General features: G+C 44.0%; 3 protein-coding genes across 3 annotated transcripts; 1 reads left to right on the top strand and 2 right to left on the bottom strand.

Annotated features, from left to right (window-relative positions):
• Positions 1 to 5,530: 5,530 nt before the first annotated feature.
• LOC108114786 lies at positions 5,531 to 6,577 on the bottom strand. Its single transcript, XM_017225898.2, has one exon. The coding sequence runs from the start codon at positions 6,531 to 6,533 to the stop codon at positions 5,664 to 5,666; it is 870 nt and encodes a 289-aa protein (XP_017081387.2). The 5' UTR covers positions 6,534 to 6,577; the 3' UTR covers positions 5,531 to 5,663.
• Positions 6,578 to 7,710: 1,133 nt separating this feature from the next.
• LOC108114803 lies at positions 7,711 to 8,764 on the top strand. Its single transcript, XM_041819278.1, has 4 exons — positions 7,711 to 7,760; positions 7,815 to 7,997; positions 8,104 to 8,205; positions 8,263 to 8,764. Exons 1-4 carry the CDS (start codon positions 7,716 to 7,718, stop codon positions 8,575 to 8,577), a joined length of 645 nt encoding a protein of 214 aa, XP_041675212.1. The 5' UTR covers positions 7,711 to 7,715; the 3' UTR covers positions 8,578 to 8,764.
• A 4,887-nt stretch (positions 8,765 to 13,651) lies between these two features.
• Positions 13,652 to 15,613, bottom strand: LOC108114784. Its single transcript, XM_017225896.2, has one exon. The coding sequence runs from the start codon at positions 15,611 to 15,613 to the stop codon at positions 13,796 to 13,798; it is 1,818 nt and encodes a 605-aa protein (XP_017081385.2). The 3' UTR covers positions 13,652 to 13,795.
• Positions 15,614 to 16,462: the final 849 nt, after the last annotated feature.

The following is a 16,462-nucleotide window of genomic DNA, read 5'->3' as shown; positions in this document are numbered from 1 at the left end:
TTTTTATTCGGTTTGCTGCTAACTCTGGAGTTCGCCTTTTGATTTTGTTTTTGATATGTTTGAGGAAGTTACTTCGATGAAGATCTTTACTTTCTTGAGAGGACCTGCTAGGTTCCGAGAATAGAAGATTAGGAATAAACTCAAATGAATCTGTGCATCTAGGCAAGTCTTGCAGTACAGACCTTTCCTTGGAAATCCAAAAACTTCAGGTCTGGAAGCTCTTCATAAAGTTTTCAGATTTGCAAGTTCATAATCAGCACCTTTTTAAAACCACATTTCTTCATATGATATTCAGATTACTTGACAACTTAGATGGAAAAACATATTTTCCCGTCACATAACAAACACATTAAAGTGCAAGAATTTTGGCCATAAAATATCCCAACCAAGATAGCTCTGCAGATGGATCTGTCTTCTTGTATTGGCCACTACCTATCTCTCCGCTGTCTTTAGATTCAAACGTCTTTGATAGCCAGCCATCCATCGGGCTGAAGACCCCTCGCCTACTTCATCAAAATCGAACATTATTGAGCTTGAATACAGTGCAAGCTGCGCCTCTTTGAGGGCAGTCCCTCGAGCAGCTTACACACATCCATCCATCCTGGAGGACGACAGCTGCAGGAGATTGCCTTGGCCAGTGGACTGGTGGGAGGGAAGAGAGGGAGGCGCTCCAAGGACATGCCAAGACGCTCGACGATGGATTAGGAAGCTTCCGCTCGCTGCAAGAGGAAGCTGAAGCAAGAAAGCGCAGCGAGGCGAACGTCATCGTCATCAAGTTGGACATCGCATCGCGTTGTTTACCCGGGTCCAACGTTATCCTTTTTGGCAGTGGCCGCCTTTGTTGTTTTGTTATTTTTCATGTCAGTCAAAGAATTGGCAACGGACATGGCCGATGAAATATGTTATACATATACATGGGGATCGAACGAGCGAGGGACAAACTTGGTCGTGGGGCACATTGCATCAATATTGAAACGTCAACATCAAACTTGCCCAGCGGCCAAATGGCGCTCTCAGAGAATAGACAAAGGACGATGCTGCAGGATGCTGCCTCGACCCAAAAAGCTGATGAAGAGTTCACATTTTTCTTTGTATGATTTGACGAATGAGCTGTCATCTTGCATTGGAAACTTGCCTCTATCTCCCCTCCTCCTCCTCCATCTCTTTCCTGGAAAACTCAACACAACTGATGATGGCCTTTCTTGTTTGTATTCCTTTTTGAGAAAAAACGTTGATGGCAAAAAAGTTGCTGACCATTTCGTTTGATGCTTCGTTGAGGGACATGAAGGAGTTGGACAGAGAGACGAGATGAATCTCATTTGCTCTTGGCTAAATTTGAAATTGAAGTCTTCGAACAGATTCTGATTATATTTCTGTGAGAGGTTTTAGGAATTCTTTGGGAAAATTGTTGCAAATCGGGGCTCTATTTTTCCTTAGAAACTCACATACTTTTCTCATCCTTACCTTATCAGTATAGCATATTAAGGGCATAGTCTATATAGGTTTTGGTAATTTTAACCAGTTATAGTTTCTTAGAAGTGTTTATATAGTCATCTGGATTCGTTTACTATTATTTATCACATTTCTGCATATAGGGCATAATTTAATGATCACTTACAACCAAATTTGATAAGAAATTATTAGATTAAGAACCAATTATTTCCATTTACAACGAAACCAACGATTCTCAAAGTGACTTCCCTGGAAAACTTGAACATATGGACAACTCCTGAGTCCGCAATGTTGCGCCTTTTCCGACGATTGACGGCAGGGGAACACTTTTATTGATGCCCGGACATTCGTCATGATTTCTTAGAGCCGCCAGACGCTTGGTGTCACTCTCACGTCCCGTCCTTGGAGCCCGGAGACCCCCGACCGGAGCCCAACACTGACCCTCCGCTCCCGCTGATAACACCATAAATGATGCAATAATTTTTTCAACTTCAGACGGGCTGGGCTGGGCCAGTGAGCTGAGAAAAATCAAGAGAAATTTGCCTTTGGGAATTTGGTTCGTGAGCAGGAAAGGATTTTCGTCGCTGGCATACGTTTTGTTTGAAAAATGCACAGGACATTACGAGAGGAGCTTGTGCTGCTCCTTGGATCCGTTATGTATGACGGCTGGTCAAGGGGGAGGTGTCAAGTGGGTGGTGCACGGAGTCCGGGCGTCAGCTTGGGGGGAGTAAAGGACTTTCCTTTTCGTCATCTTTCGGGGTCCTGACTGACGGTCAGCCCTGTCTCGGCGTCCTGCTAATGGCTCCGGTCCATTATCTCGTCATGTTTGTTACGAAATTTAATTACTCTTATTTATTTTTCACTGCCCCTTCCCATCCGCATCAGCGTCCGCTTTCGCTTCCGCATCCGCATTCGCGTCCGCGTCCGTGTCCTTGTCCTGCTCTGGTTTATGATTTTCAACTTCGTCAAAAAATGCGAAGGCAAAAATTAAATGTGAAAAAATGAAATTAAAAACACTTTTTGCATAAAGCGTCCTCCCGACTCTGCCCTACGCCCACTTGCTTCCTTCCTAATGTCTCGTCACTTGACCTCTCTTGGGGTTGGAGTGCCTCGAGATGAGTGTTTTGGGAAAAATCTCATATTATTAGATTGAGGAAATTGTATTTTTTATTGCTGACACGTTGATGTCAGACTTTCCTAGATTTTAAGATTTAATGGATTAATCAGAATTTGTGTAACAAAAAGTAAGTTAAGTAGCAAAAACTAATCACAATTTACATAGGGAAGAAGATGAAGTCGTAAGCTATTACAGTAAGACTTCTCTTCTTGTACTACAACATTTCAATATTTGCTCTTAATGGACTTGAAAGCGGAGCAATCTTAAATCAATACTTTTTTGTAGTCCCTTTCCGGAGATTGCTGTCGGGCTCACTTTCGCTGCATACTTTCAGGATGCGAGGAGTACGTAAAAAGGACTCGATGGCGAGCAAATGCTAAGATCCTTTAAGATTTGTCTTCTTTCCTTTGCCGTCGTTGAACAATCCTTTTGAAATTAAATGCCCCACGGAGATGCTGACTAAGGAAACTGTTCCATTGACCAGCGATGGAAGATGGAGCCGCCCGACTTCTCCGGCAGTCCCGTGCATGTCCATCACTTGCTTTTGTCTTTCGGTTTTGTTTGCACACGCCATTTCTTGCACAAAATCCTTGCAACCTCAGTGGCAGCCTCTTAGACCTGCCACGCCTCCGATGCCATTGCTACTGCACCGCCCACGCCCACGCCCACTGGCATCCCTGCAGCTGTCAGTCAATGTGTCGTGTCACAGTGTCTCTCCATCTGTCTGTCACTTGCATGTCTGTATGTCTATTCTACGTGACACCAAGCGAGCGAATTTCCAACTCTTCCCGCTTCATCCCAACTTGCCAGCCTGCTTTCCTGCTTTCTTGCTTTCCTGCTTGCTAGCTGGCTTGCCTACTTGCTTGCTTGCCGGTTTGCTCAAGTTTTCCTTGGCAAGCAGGGGGCAGGAGGACCTCCAGTGAAGGATGCTCTGCAAGCGATGGATGGATTTTTGGATTCGCAACTTGCACTTGGATTACAAGTCTGATTTTGATGCGTACATGTTTGTCCCGCTCTCAGTGCCTGGGCTGGGAAGTACATATTGCACTTGCAACTACACTGGGAGAAATGGTTTTAAGACTTATGGATGTGAATTTGCGATACAGATCTTTAATGGATAGGTAACCAGGAATGGAAAGTAGGCTAGACATTGTAAATATGAGGGGATCAAATGAAGGGTTAAGTCTCAGAAAGTCTTATTTGATACATATGATAATATAGCCAGGTTAATCTCGTCTTTACACTTTCCAAAGCTGGCACGAAAACCAGTATTTTTAAACACATTTCCGCAGTTAACTTGAATAAAGTAAAACCTTCCTTAGAAGTGCAATTTTTTACCCTGTAGAATCCCCCGAAACCCTTCTCTATTATGGGTCAACCTCACACAAATGCGAGAGGGGGCGAGGCTAGGAGAGTGTGGGAACGCTCAAGTTTTCTTATGCTTTTGTCTTTGTGTCCTTTTATTATTTTATTCCCTGGCCTTGTTTTAATTCACAGCGTCTGCTGCCGCGTCATCCTCCCGGCCCGACTTTGTCTTCGTGGCAGAATCCTTCTTCGTCTCCGCAACATTGTCTCAGTCCGCATCCTTGCCAAGGATGCCAGCTCACAGACACAGACACATGTGCCTGTGTGCGTGTGGGAAATGGTAGATGGGAGCTGCTCTTGTTGTTGGGTTGTAAGTGACATTCGCAATTTTGAAAACTATTGAATGAGTGACAAGTTCTGCAGACACGATTGAAACTGACAGCTAACTCGGTACTCGGCAGGCAGTGACTTGCACTGAATGTGGAAGCCCTCTAAGCATGCAGTTGCATCTTCCGAAGGCGTAACCGAACCCGCAACTGAATACTTCCCATTGTTTGGTCTTTAAGAGGCTGCAGGGATCACTCTCAAACGCACTAAAATGATTACCTTCAAATAGTTAAGTCACAAAAACTAGTTTTTAGTGACCCTTAAACTTTAAGCAGACCCTCAGATTGCCCGTTTTACTGATGAATGAATCGCCAATAAAATGCCGTTTTTAATAAGACTGGCAAAGGCCATCGGACAGATGCCGCTGCAGCTGACGATGATGACGATATCAGCCGGTGGAAGAGGTGACGGGTGACTCACTGGCCATTAACAATTTCATTTATTTTGTCGCATCGAATGAGTGAGCTGGGCTTGGCCTGCGGTGTACTTTCGACCCAGTCTGTCTGTCAATGTCAACATCAATGTCACTGCGTCCTGGACCAGACATTTTGACAAATAATTCAAACCGCATTTTATAATGAATTTCCCAGCGGCCTGGATGGGATGGGGCCCATCCAGAGGAGGGCGTGGCTGCAGTTAGACTGCACCTGATGAGCCCTCTCCCCATATTTGGCCAGGCATTTGCGGGAGATTTATGCGAAATGCATTCCAGGGGGAAAAAATACCAAAACTGATAATCACATTGATGAGCGTGGCTTTATTTTTGGATCTTTGGAGGCCTTAAGTGCCAGAAAGCGACGAGTTGGCGTCACTCACACTCGCATCACCCGCCCATAAAGAGATGGTTTTATGGGGCTCACTGTGTGTCCGGCTTGGGATGACTCCTGGCTGCCGGCGATCGTAAATTTGTACTCGTACAGCCAGGCGTCGTAAAGGTTTTTAACGGCTGACAAATGGGCAATGAAGATCGGCTCTAGCCAGGCAAAATAAACTACAGTAAGCCATAAGCCAAGTCCATCAAAGGATCAGCAATAACAGCGGACTTAAGGCTTTTGCAAGTGCACTTAAATTCCGTATAAAACTTACTGACTGACCCCTTAGTCATGGCTCAGCCAACTTGTTTCGCAACCTGAATTTACATAATCGGCGCTCATTAAGGCGACCCAAAAAATCGATATCCGAGACAAAAGAAATATTGTTATTGCCGCTGACAGCTGCCGTCATATTCGATCGCATCGTCAATGTCAATTACCATAAAAGCGCCGAAAATAACTTGGAATTTGTATTTGGCAGACATATTTGGCAGCGAGTATTAAGGAAATCGAAATGACACTCCGATCTCAAGCTTCCAGAAAGGAGATGGGCGCCTGCTCCTGCTTGGCGTCTTCGGCCTTGGGCAAGATTAGTTCCCCAATGGGAAAACAATGGACTTGAATTTGTTGTAGATGCGCAGGGTTTCGAAGTGAAAGCCCTTTTCGATCACCACAGTGTTGTTCTCCCCTTCAAGATCCTTGGCAATAGGCGTGAGGTCGATGTTTGTGCAATTCATAAAGAAATGGGGTGAATCGAGGGCCACTGCGAGCTCGTAGCAGCCGTGAAGGGACTCGTTCCAGATGGACACGGATGCGAAGGGCAGGGTTTCCCGGTGGCAAATGTCGATGGCCTCTATGTTGCAGCGGAAAGTGTGGAAAGTCACAACCCCAGTGGGGTAACGCCCCAGCTCATCGTGGGTGCACTCGCAGACGAAGATCGGAGAAGCCAGTGGTGGTGCCACCTCGGAAGTTTCAGCTTTGATTACTTCCAGATTGGATGACTCCAGTTTCTCCATAGCTGCCTGAAAATTGGGATGTTCGGCCACGAACTCGGCCAAGGGATGAAGCTGCGGAAGGATTTTCTTGACGACCTCTTCGCGAACTCTCTCCTCTACCAGAACCATGGCCACCGCATTGGGGGCAAAGGGGTTATGGACGGACTCCAGAAGAAAGTGGAGGGCACTGTTGATGTCGCCTTCCCCGAAAATGATCATCAACTGGGGAGATGGTGCCAAAGTGGCTTCTGCAGACTCAACGGTTTCGGTGGTTTCAGATTCCTGGGCGTTCGCTTCGGACACCGATGCTACTTCTGCGTCTTTCAAGTCCAGAGGATTCCCCTGCAGATCGTGAACCATGTCGTAGGTAACCGGGTTATCCAAGAACGTGGAGTCATCGGACTCCAGCTGGGAGGGGTGCTCCGACTCAATCGAACGGGGAAAGTACTTGGTAGTATCAAACATGGCGACTAGCGATGTGTCTTATAAAAGTGTTAAGTTAAAGGGCAAACTTGATTGAATGAAGGAATAGGAAAAGAAAATTTGTTTAGCTGAAATTTAGGCAGGAACTCCGACTGCTCGATAAGCCTGCACTAATAACGCCACCTAATTATTTGGGCTCTATTTAAGGCAGTTTAGTTTGGATTCCACAGCATAACTAGTCATGCCCCAGGGGCTTAGAAAGTCCTTTTAGCAGAGCTCAGTGGAACCCCGAAACGCGGCAGATAAACCGAATTAGAGCGGCACAAAATTTAGTTAACCAATAGCCACGCCGCGTTTTATTTGTTAATCGCTTAATTTATGATCGAATGTGACAGTAAAATTAAAATATCACAAACAGATACAAAAAAGCCGAAAATACACAAAAGTACTCAGCCATGGGCCGAACAGGAATCCCAAAATGCATTTGGATTTGCTGAAATTAGCATTAAAATATTATAAATATTTTGCCAAAATATTACAATCTTTTTTCGCTTGCATTTCTGTGCCCGTTTAGGCCCCCTTTTGGGCTGGCTAACAACAAAGAGCATACGATTATGAAACAACAGCAGAACACGACTAACAACGACAATTAAAAACATTTAAAACCACAGAGATATTTTTTCGCCTGGCCCGATGGCGGACAACAAACGCACCGCAAAAAATGCATAGTAAATTCCTAACGAGTTGAGGGACATCCGCGAGGACATCAAGTGCAGGACAATGGAGCAAATATAACAGGACGATAATTCTGCTAACGATGACCATTTACATATATCAAGAGTAATTATAATAAAATGCCGAAAATAAAATTAAAATTAATATAGAAAGCCGATTATAAAATCCCGCCTATGCAAACAGATACCCCTTTCCCACGCCCACGCATTCCGTTTGCCAACAACAACTGTCAAAAATAGCAAATCCCATAAATCAACAATGAGTTTTCGCCCAGAAAAAAGGAAATGGCAACGCAAATAGAAAAAACATGCCATGTATACATAATTTAAGCAAATAAATTTGTATTTATTTTCTATGCAAATAAGCGCTTAACCGAAATCATTACCAGCTTTACGGTCCTTCGCAGGACATCATTACTACTTTCTGACTAACTTTTAGAAGGCTTGGAAGATCCTTTCTGTTTAAACTAATTCGGACATCTTGATCAAAATGTTTGGAAATCTATTCAAGAAGGGCGTTGTGGTTCTTCTAGGGGTAAGTCTTTGATGGGCATTCTTTTACCTTCCAGCAACTTCTCTATGCTTCCAGCTGGTTCTAGCCATACTACTGAGAGTAATAACAACTTACTCCTTGATGTTTGGGGGCTATCAGTTCACTGCTGATGTAGTCAGTTACTATATAGCTATCACAAGTGCCGTTTCCGTTATGGTTTTCCTGTTTGCGGTGAGCATTTTCCTAGCTTACCTGACTAATGATTGGATTATCTTAGGGGTAAGTAGTTAGCAAAGAACATCGCAAAGATATTTCATTCAGTACTTACCCCTTCTGATATACACTTGCCACTGGACCTTACTCCGCGTTCTCAAAACGAATCGAGTCTCTGGGCAAGAGGTATGAGGCCTTGATGGATGGCATAGCGAAAAAGTGGCTTGACTTCATCAACGACAACGAGACTCATTGGACAGCCCTGGAAAAGAAGGTAAGATCTCCTCTCAATGCGCTTTCTCCTTCATAACGGACTCTCTCTCTCTCTCAGATGAGATGCTGTGGGCTGGAAGGACCGCGGTCCTATATGGACTACATGCTGAGGGTTCCCGGCCACTGCTATAGTCCAGGACTCATCACCCTGGGCTGCAGTCATAAAGTCGAAAACATATTCAACCCACTGCTAAACCTGGGTGGCCTCGTACTCAAACTGATGGTTTTCCTAGAACTGGGCATTTTCCTCTACTATGCTTTGAGGATTTTCAGAAAATTCTTCGGCGTAATTGGAAAGAAGAGGGAACAGAAGTCTTTTGGCCAAGCGACTCGGTACAAATACCCTTTTATGTACAACAACAAAACCATTTAGAAAATAAAATGATAATGGCTCGCCTATATGTATCCGATATGTCCGATGTGTATGGGCTTAGGGTGCCAATTTTTATCTATGCCACATGCACATGCAGCTGACAAACCTGAACGGGACAAATGAAATAAATTGAAATTAGCTTCCTTTTGTTGCCGTTGACAATTTGAATAAAATTAATATAAATTTGCTCACATTTTTAATTAATAAATGTCAAGTGCTCTGCGTATGGGTATTTATTTGTGAATTTATTTGTCTGATTTGTAAATTTCCTTTTTTCTGCCGCTGCCTTTTGTCTGCTGTGGCATTTCATGGAAAATTGATTTTGTTGTAATTGCGACGATAACAAATTTCCCAGGCTTCCTCCTCTGATCGGCGGGGGCAGGAGGGGCTTATGAAAAAAGTTTCGAATGGCGCCAAACATAAAAATGGGCGGGAGAGGTGAGCGAGGTGGCGGAAGCATACTTTGGACTCGCGCGGCGGAAACGGAAGTCAATATTAGCAGGCAGAAATGAATTTTCGCCACTGCGAAACAATTCACATTAAGCAAAACGCACGAATTTTTGACAATTGCACACAATTATTAATGGTCAGAATCTGTCGCGCTGTGCTGCCCGAATTATTATGGGCTTTGCTCTTTTTTACCGCTATTTTATTTATATAGATGATATCAGGAAATCAATTTTGGGAAATTTATGACCGAGAGCCAGGCCTCGCCACTGCGGTCTAAGGTAGATAAATGAAAATTGCTTTCGATTAGGCTAACAATTGGTAAACGAGCTAGCTCAGGAATGTGCCGATCGAGGGTGGTTTGAGGACTTCTGATTTAAATTTCAATACATTGATACAAGAGGTTGTTGTATCCAAAAGAGAACACAGTAAAAGATTGATAAGCCAAAAACCATGAGCTAAAATAAGGAATCATCTAATCAGTTATCAATAACTAAGGTCCAGTGTAAGCCTGACAGAATGCCTACTTAAGACTCCTCCGGCCACTCTCGCCTCCGCCTTCACGGATCCGATGTCAAAGTCAGTCATTAAACACGTGAACGATCCAGCAAACCTTAACGACTGTGGGCGAGTGTGACGTGAGGTGGCTATGAAATCGCTTTGATTGATTGCCGTTCCCGAATTGACGACGATAGGAGGACCACACGATGTGCGATGTGTGTTAGCTCTGTCAGTGTTAAATTTAAAAATGTACACATCGCGGCGATAAGTGGGAGCCGGGGCCATAAATACTCAGCGCGCCCACGAAGCGGATTTCTTATGGCCCTGCGGATGGGTGCTTGCAAATATTTTGTGGCTGGCAAGTGTCAAACATTGGCCATCGTGCAGACAGCCAGCCATCAGAGTGAGACTTATCATTTGCTCATAAAAATGTCAAAACTATCACGCTGACAGTGACTGATGACGGCAAGGAGGACTCCGAGGAGCGAGCAGTGCGGAGTGGCATTCCACTTGGGTTCCTCCTGCCGCAGGATGCCAATGCTAAATGCTTCGTCTCCTCCACTTGTCACATATCCAGCTCTGCCGTCCTTCAACACGCATCCTCCCGTTGACTGATTCCATTCCATCTCTCTCCCATCGAGATGTTATTTTTTCCCTGTGCCAGTGCATTCAGCCATCCATCTAGCCGTCAATCGAGTGACTCAGAGCTGCTCTCGAGCCATCAGCATAACCACTCCATAACCGTCTCCTCTGTTTGGCATGATTCATGGCTCCGATTGAATTTTGATTGACAATATCGCCAGCGTTTAAAGTGTCTGTTTCCGCTTTCCGTGTTCTATGAATATTTTTTCTCCACTCCGGCTGTGGCTCTTGCAAGTGGCTTGGCTTTTCGGATCGCAGGGCTTGGGAGTAGTGATTTTAAAAATCATTTGTCCTTTGACAGATGGGCGATTGATTGACTTCGTCGGCTGTGAATTCATCGCAGTTGGAGGCTGGGCTATCTCAGGAAATGTGTGTGCTGAGGTGTGCTTATTAGGGTATGTGGGTAATGCATAAGTTTGTGAAGAAAGTGGGTTAAGGGTGCCATAAACCATCATTACTGTACTAACATTTGGAATCCTAAATATAAATATTACAACGTATAATAATGATATTAACCTTACCCCTTTTCCGTCCACAGCTCTTAACCGTAAATTAATAATGGCATATAATAACTCATAACTCATAATCGCGTTTGCTTTTTCATCATGTGGCCGATGAGAATAAAAACTAGTTCATGTAAATTTATAACCTTTAATATGTGTGCCATCCCCTGCTAGCTATCGATTACAAACCCCATTACCATTACGAGCACCCACTCTTCCAGCTCGGACGCTCACATTAATTAGCGATAAGATCACCTTCGGTCTGTGGATGTGAAAATATCAATTTCATTTTGACATTGATTGAATTAATTTATGAGCTGTGCCTTCCCAGTGGCCTGCCACACCACGTCCACACCCCACTGGCTTATTTACGACCGTTACCAATTCGAACCAAATCAGAGCGATTTGAGTGATTACCTGTTTGACCAATTTGAGATTTATGCTCCCAGGCGGAGTGAATGATGTCGCCCGGCTGGAAATCTAATCGATACCGAGTGTCTGATAAGCGTGTTTTGAATTGGAAATTCAGCTTGGAATCTTAGAGAATTGGATTAATGCCACTGATTGTATAAAGAAATCGAATTGCTAAAGTATTCCGCGAAAATGTCATAAGGCAGCTTGACTTTGTATAAGAATTTACTTCTGATTTTGGAGAGCCAATGAAGATCACTTAGACTTTTTAATCATCATGTAAGTTGTATTAAATGTTTAAGTAAGAAAAATATTATTTTAAACAAGATTTTATTTAATCTGCAGGCACATGTATGTGGGAGGGGTTAATATAATAAAGCTTACCAACACTTACAAAATCCCTAGACAACGACGAACGACGAAATATCAATGCAAGCTAACGACGAGTGACAATCGGCAGAAAGAAGTAAGACAAAGCGAAGAAGATTAAGACAAAGACGAGAAGTTCAGCGAAAACAGTAAAAACCGACGAGAGAAGGAAGGAGGACACGAGAAACGAGAGAGAGAGAGAGAGCACTCGAGAGGATCTGACGAAGTTAAGACGCAAGCTGAAGCTGAAACGGAGCGAAAACGACGTGACGACGATCGGATTGGATTCAATTTGAACAATTTTTTAAGCATAATTAAATAAAACCCCAAATATATTTCTAAAATTAAGTAGTTAACTTCATAGAAGTAATGTTGATACCTCTGAGCTGTGATTAATATTTATATTTGTTTAGAAAATTGTCAGTTTTAACCATTGTTGTTGATTACAAATACGTTGTTAGTATGTATTAAGCCAAAATAGTAAAATAAAGCATTTTGACACCTCTACGATCCATTTCAGAAACCTAAGAGATTCATCGGAACATTCTCGTTCAACCTTTTAAATGTAAAAATTTTTAACTTTATTGTTGGTAAGTTCTTAATAGGTTAGTTCACATTTTAACTATATCAGGCAAGGAAACCAAAAGAAGATGTGTCCTTTATAGATGGCAATCTTCGTAGTAAAAGTTGCTTAAAATGATGCAGTCCTTTGAAATTAATCGCGTTGAATGGAAAGAAAATTCCACCAAATGAAAGCTTCAAAAATGCAGTTGTCAATTGTCAACTGCAACTGCAACTGCAACTGCCACTGCCACTGCAACCGTTTATGGCTCAACATTTTTTGTGCCCCGACATATACCAGATGATATGTATATTTATAAAGCAGCTGAAACAGTCACGCACTTTTTGAAATTGTCACGGGGTGGGGGAGGAGAGATGAGGGGGCGATCACGTCCAGTGGACGGGACATTTCAATTTACTCATTGCGCCGCTGTCAACGGAGGAGGTTTCGGACCTGTCGCAACCTGAGGCCTGACAACAATCGCCAACAATCAGCGGGAAATGCGTTCATTTTAGGACATTTTGCAGTAATTGAAAGCGACTTGCCATCCAAATGGTTTTTAATTATTTTTTAAATTTATAACTCCTGTATCGGATCCCGGATCCCGGATCCCGATTCCCGGATCCCGGATCCCCTTGTCCTGCTCAGCAAATAAATTCCGCATTATTACCTTGTGGCATTTATATAAATTTTAATTTTAATTCAATTCCACGTCGCTCATTGCGTCGGACTTTGCGGAGCCACTGGCTCTTCAAGCCAACGGACATTTTGACGCAAATTATCCGATGTGGGCCCAAGGGCTAGGGCTCGTTGTCTTTGAGCTTATTATTTGATTAATCAAAAGGATTTCCATTCTCATTTTTCAATGAACATTAGTTAAAGCCATTTGTGGTTGCATTTCATCCGCAATAAGTGCAAATTGACACCGCTTTAAGAATTGCAAGCGTTTTCCTGGGGAAGTTCCTGAATTCTGTGATTGCCAAATTTATAGTCTCTATTTTAGTTCCAATAAAAATCAAAACAAAAAGCAATCAGATATTGTTTTGAAAAATAATCACAAAAGGCCAATGAAATGTCAGAAAAGCTTGACTGGACGCACCTCCTTGCAATAAATTTATATGGAAAAATATTAACCACAAACAACGATCCGGGCCATAAAACATTTCGCGTTTATCAGTTCGTCAAATTTATAAAAATGCCTTAGAAAGGAGTAAAATGTATTTGGAATGAAATGGCTGGATGATTAGTGGACAGGCTTGTGAGGTGTGGGTTGATCTTCCTTCTGCTTCCGTTGGGGGGCTAAGTGACGGGGAAGCGGCTTCTTAACAGCGGCTTCTTGGGTGTCATCGGGGCTGCGGTTGAGTCGGCTGGTAGCCGAAAACTAACAAAGATCGGGCAGCCGAAAAGAGTCAAAGCCTAGCTAAGCAGTCCCGTGCGTGTTTTCAACAATATAGACTGTCTCAGGTTACCTACTTGTAAATACTAACTAAAGTGAAGTCACTGACCTAGTGAGTCCTTAATTAGCATTCCTGTTTGAGAAATGTTTGGAAAAGCAATAGGTATGGACAGAAGAGAATATTTAAAGCCAAAACTTTAACAGTTATATTAATTAACCCCTTTAAATAAAAAATCAAATACGTTAATGCTTTAAAAAATTTATTTTGTTTTTTATAGGGAAAACTAGAATAAGTTGATTGATATTGATTGATTGATATCATGAATCTTCTCAAAGAAAGCTGTTTTCTGTAATCAAGTATAGCCTTATCAAATCACGGAAAACCTCTTAAATACACAAACAGAATATCTTGAGGTGCGGATCGCTGACGCAGTGGGACTGCCCCAGGAAGTGGTTGACCCGGCTGATCGGGCTGGTCAACAGTAGAACGTCCGACAGACGAACAGTGGCCTCGAATACTCCGTCTCCGGGAGTTGTCAGCACCCGCAGCCTCAACTCGTAGACGAAGGACTCCTCGCCAAAGTCCATGAAGTGGGATAGAAGAATCGTCTTGAGCTTCAGCTGGCGGCACTGTCCCAGTGGCTTGATCATCTTGTTGATGGACTCCACCAAAAAGCGGCTGCTTCGAACTACCAGGCCGTCGTCCGTGGGAACCTCGGTGAGGTCCCGGCAGAAGCAGAAGAGCGAAGGAATATGGGCCAGATCGCAGGTCCTGTGGTCCGGAATGGGGAGGAAGAGGCTGATCCCCCTGGGCATGTTCTTCGCTGAGTAAGACTGCAGACTCTCCATGCGGAACTGGATGCTGGCGTCCTGGAGAAGATCCAGATTTATCACATCCAGCAGAGTGTTGTGCAGGTCGTACGGTGTGACCAGGCTATGATTGTTCCTCTCGAAGTTCTCCATGGCCAGGGGGTACTTCTCCTTCAGCCACTCTGGGTAAAAGGCCAACAGCAGGGGCTGGGACTCCTCCTTCATGCCCTGGAAGCTCATCCGGTAGCTTCCAGCACGCAGGCCGTGGTCGGACATCAGCAAGAGCAGGGTATTGTTGAGGATATCGGCGTCTAGCAGTTTCTTCAGGAGCAGCATATAGGACAGGTCCATGAGGTAGCCATATTCATAGTACTCCTGGACACCCTGCGACTGCCAGAAAAGGGAGAAGAAGGGCCCTTTCTGCATGTGGGGAACAAGTCGGTCGATGAAGTCGTCAAGGACGTCATGGAACTTCCATCGTGCCGAGCAGTGGATCATCTCCCTGAGGTCTATGCTATATCGTGTATGATTATTCATCTCCATCATTACGGGACTTAAATCGAAATCAAAATCCGGTTGCAGTTCCGGGTTACGAGTGAAGATTCCCTCGGCATTGTCCTCGCCGTATGCTGTGCTGTAGCCTCCTCTCTTGAAGATCTGCCATAGCCAAGCCTCCTCATTGAATTGGGATAGTTCGGCATCCCTGAGGAAAGGCATTAAGTTTCCAAAGGCATCAACGCCCAGGCGGCTGAAGCCGGAGAACTTGGTGTGAGGGATATTTTCTAGAAGGGACTTCACCAAGGGAAAGCACCTCTCAAAGTGCATGTGGGAAACGGAGTCAATGCCCAGCACTATGACAGATAGCTTCTTAGGAGTCTTCACTGTCTTGGAATCCGGATTAGGAGGTGGCAGGAAGTACTGCACATCATGGTATCGTGTTTGGTTCACCTTGTTCCAGCACTTGATGCGAACTATCTGCTGACCAGATCCGACTTTGATTTCTTTTCCCCCCTCGGGTTTTAGGTGGAAATGTCCCCGCTTTAGGTACTTGGATAGAGAATCCTTGAAGGACTTCACCCAGTACTGGCACTGCAGTTCCTCTGCTACCTTTCTGGCCACCAGAATGTTACTCTCCCCTTGGGTTTTGGGGTCCATCAACTGCTTCATGCTGCACTGCAACTTGAAGATGGGCTCGAGCGCATACTTGACTGGCGCTGGTCTTAGCGGTGTGGTTATGTGGCACTCGGAGGTGTTGACCAGGACCACTTCCTGGGGTGGCGCAACAACGGCCTTTCTTTCAAACCACTCCGTCAAGGGCTGGAGTCCGAAGTAGAGCATGAAGAACACGCCAGTGAGGAGCAGCAGCCCCTTCATTCGCAAGAACATCTTGGCCATGTCTGCTGGTGATCAGAGTTCCCCAGTTCCGTATCCCAACTTGAAGTTGAAGGGAATGGAATGGCATACTGCCAGATACGGAAGGGTTGTCATTGCATAATCGGCATAGCAGTTGTGCTTTTAGCAGTATTTCCAATTAAGTGTTGCATAATCAAAACCATGCTGGCGCTGAATTAATAATATCGAACAAAGCTGGCCGAAATTACAATTGCTTCTGAAATTTATTTCCGAACCTGATCTCAGTGGGGGAAATTAATTAAAACGACCAGAAATGATTAGGAAACAGAGGATGAACGGAATGAATAAATAAAATAAAGAATAAATACACTCAAATTTGCTGGCAATGCTGATCCCACATTTCGATAGCGACAGGGCAGCAGTAAGAAGGGGGAAAATGAAATAAAGCCACTAATAAATAAGGAAATAACTAAATGCCATTCCCGAATAGTTTTTGCAATTGTTCTAAATAAATAATGAGCGCGACTGTACCGCCGGACTTTTTCGGCCGGCTTAGCCCTGTAAACGTGTGCGTTTGTCCGTTTAAATTATAAAATCTAATCACCTTTGTTTAAAATTTAATGAACGCAATAATTTTAGGGGATTTGCATTCACATTTCCCTGGCCACGGACTGTGAATCCGAGGGGGAAAGGTGTCCCGCCCAGTTTCCGTAATTGGCGACAGCCGAGGGGTGTAAAAAATGGCCAGCAGAAGGCATAAAAACTAAACAACATTTTCCAAAAAAACAAACAAACAAAACGGATTTGTATCTATCGACGGCCTAACAAAACAAAAGAGATTATGGAAAGCATAACAAAGAGTTTATTCCCCATTTTTATTTATCATCGCTG

This window comes from Drosophila eugracilis, unplaced genomic scaffold (assembly GCF_018153835.1).
Source record: "Drosophila eugracilis isolate 14026-0451.02 unplaced genomic scaffold, ASM1815383v1 contig_513, whole genome shotgun sequence".
NCBI lineage: Eukaryota > Metazoa > Arthropoda > Insecta > Diptera > Drosophilidae > Drosophila > Drosophila eugracilis.
This window is presented reverse-complemented; position numbering and strand designations above follow the sequence as displayed.

Excerpts from the sequence above, each read along its gene's own strand:
- LOC108114786 (XM_017225898.2), bottom strand. The coding sequence starts at position 6,533 with ATGTTTGATACTACCAAGTACTTTCCCCGTTCGATTGAGTCGGAGCAC.
- LOC108114803 (XM_041819278.1), top strand. The coding sequence starts at position 7,716 with ATGTTTGGAAATCTATTCAAGAAGGGCGTTGTGGTTCTTCTAGGG. Across the intron at positions 7,761-7,814 it reads GCGTTGTGGTTCTTCTAGGG|CTGGTTCTAGCCATACTACT; the intron begins GTAAGTCTTTGA and ends CTATGCTTCCAG. Across the intron at positions 8,206-8,262 it reads GGACAGCCCTGGAAAAGAAG|ATGAGATGCTGTGGGCTGGA; the intron begins GTAAGATCTCCT and ends TCTCTCTCTCAG.
- LOC108114784 (XM_017225896.2), bottom strand. The coding sequence starts at position 15,613 with ATGGCCAAGATGTTCTTGCGAATGAAGGGGCTGCTGCTCCTCACTGGC.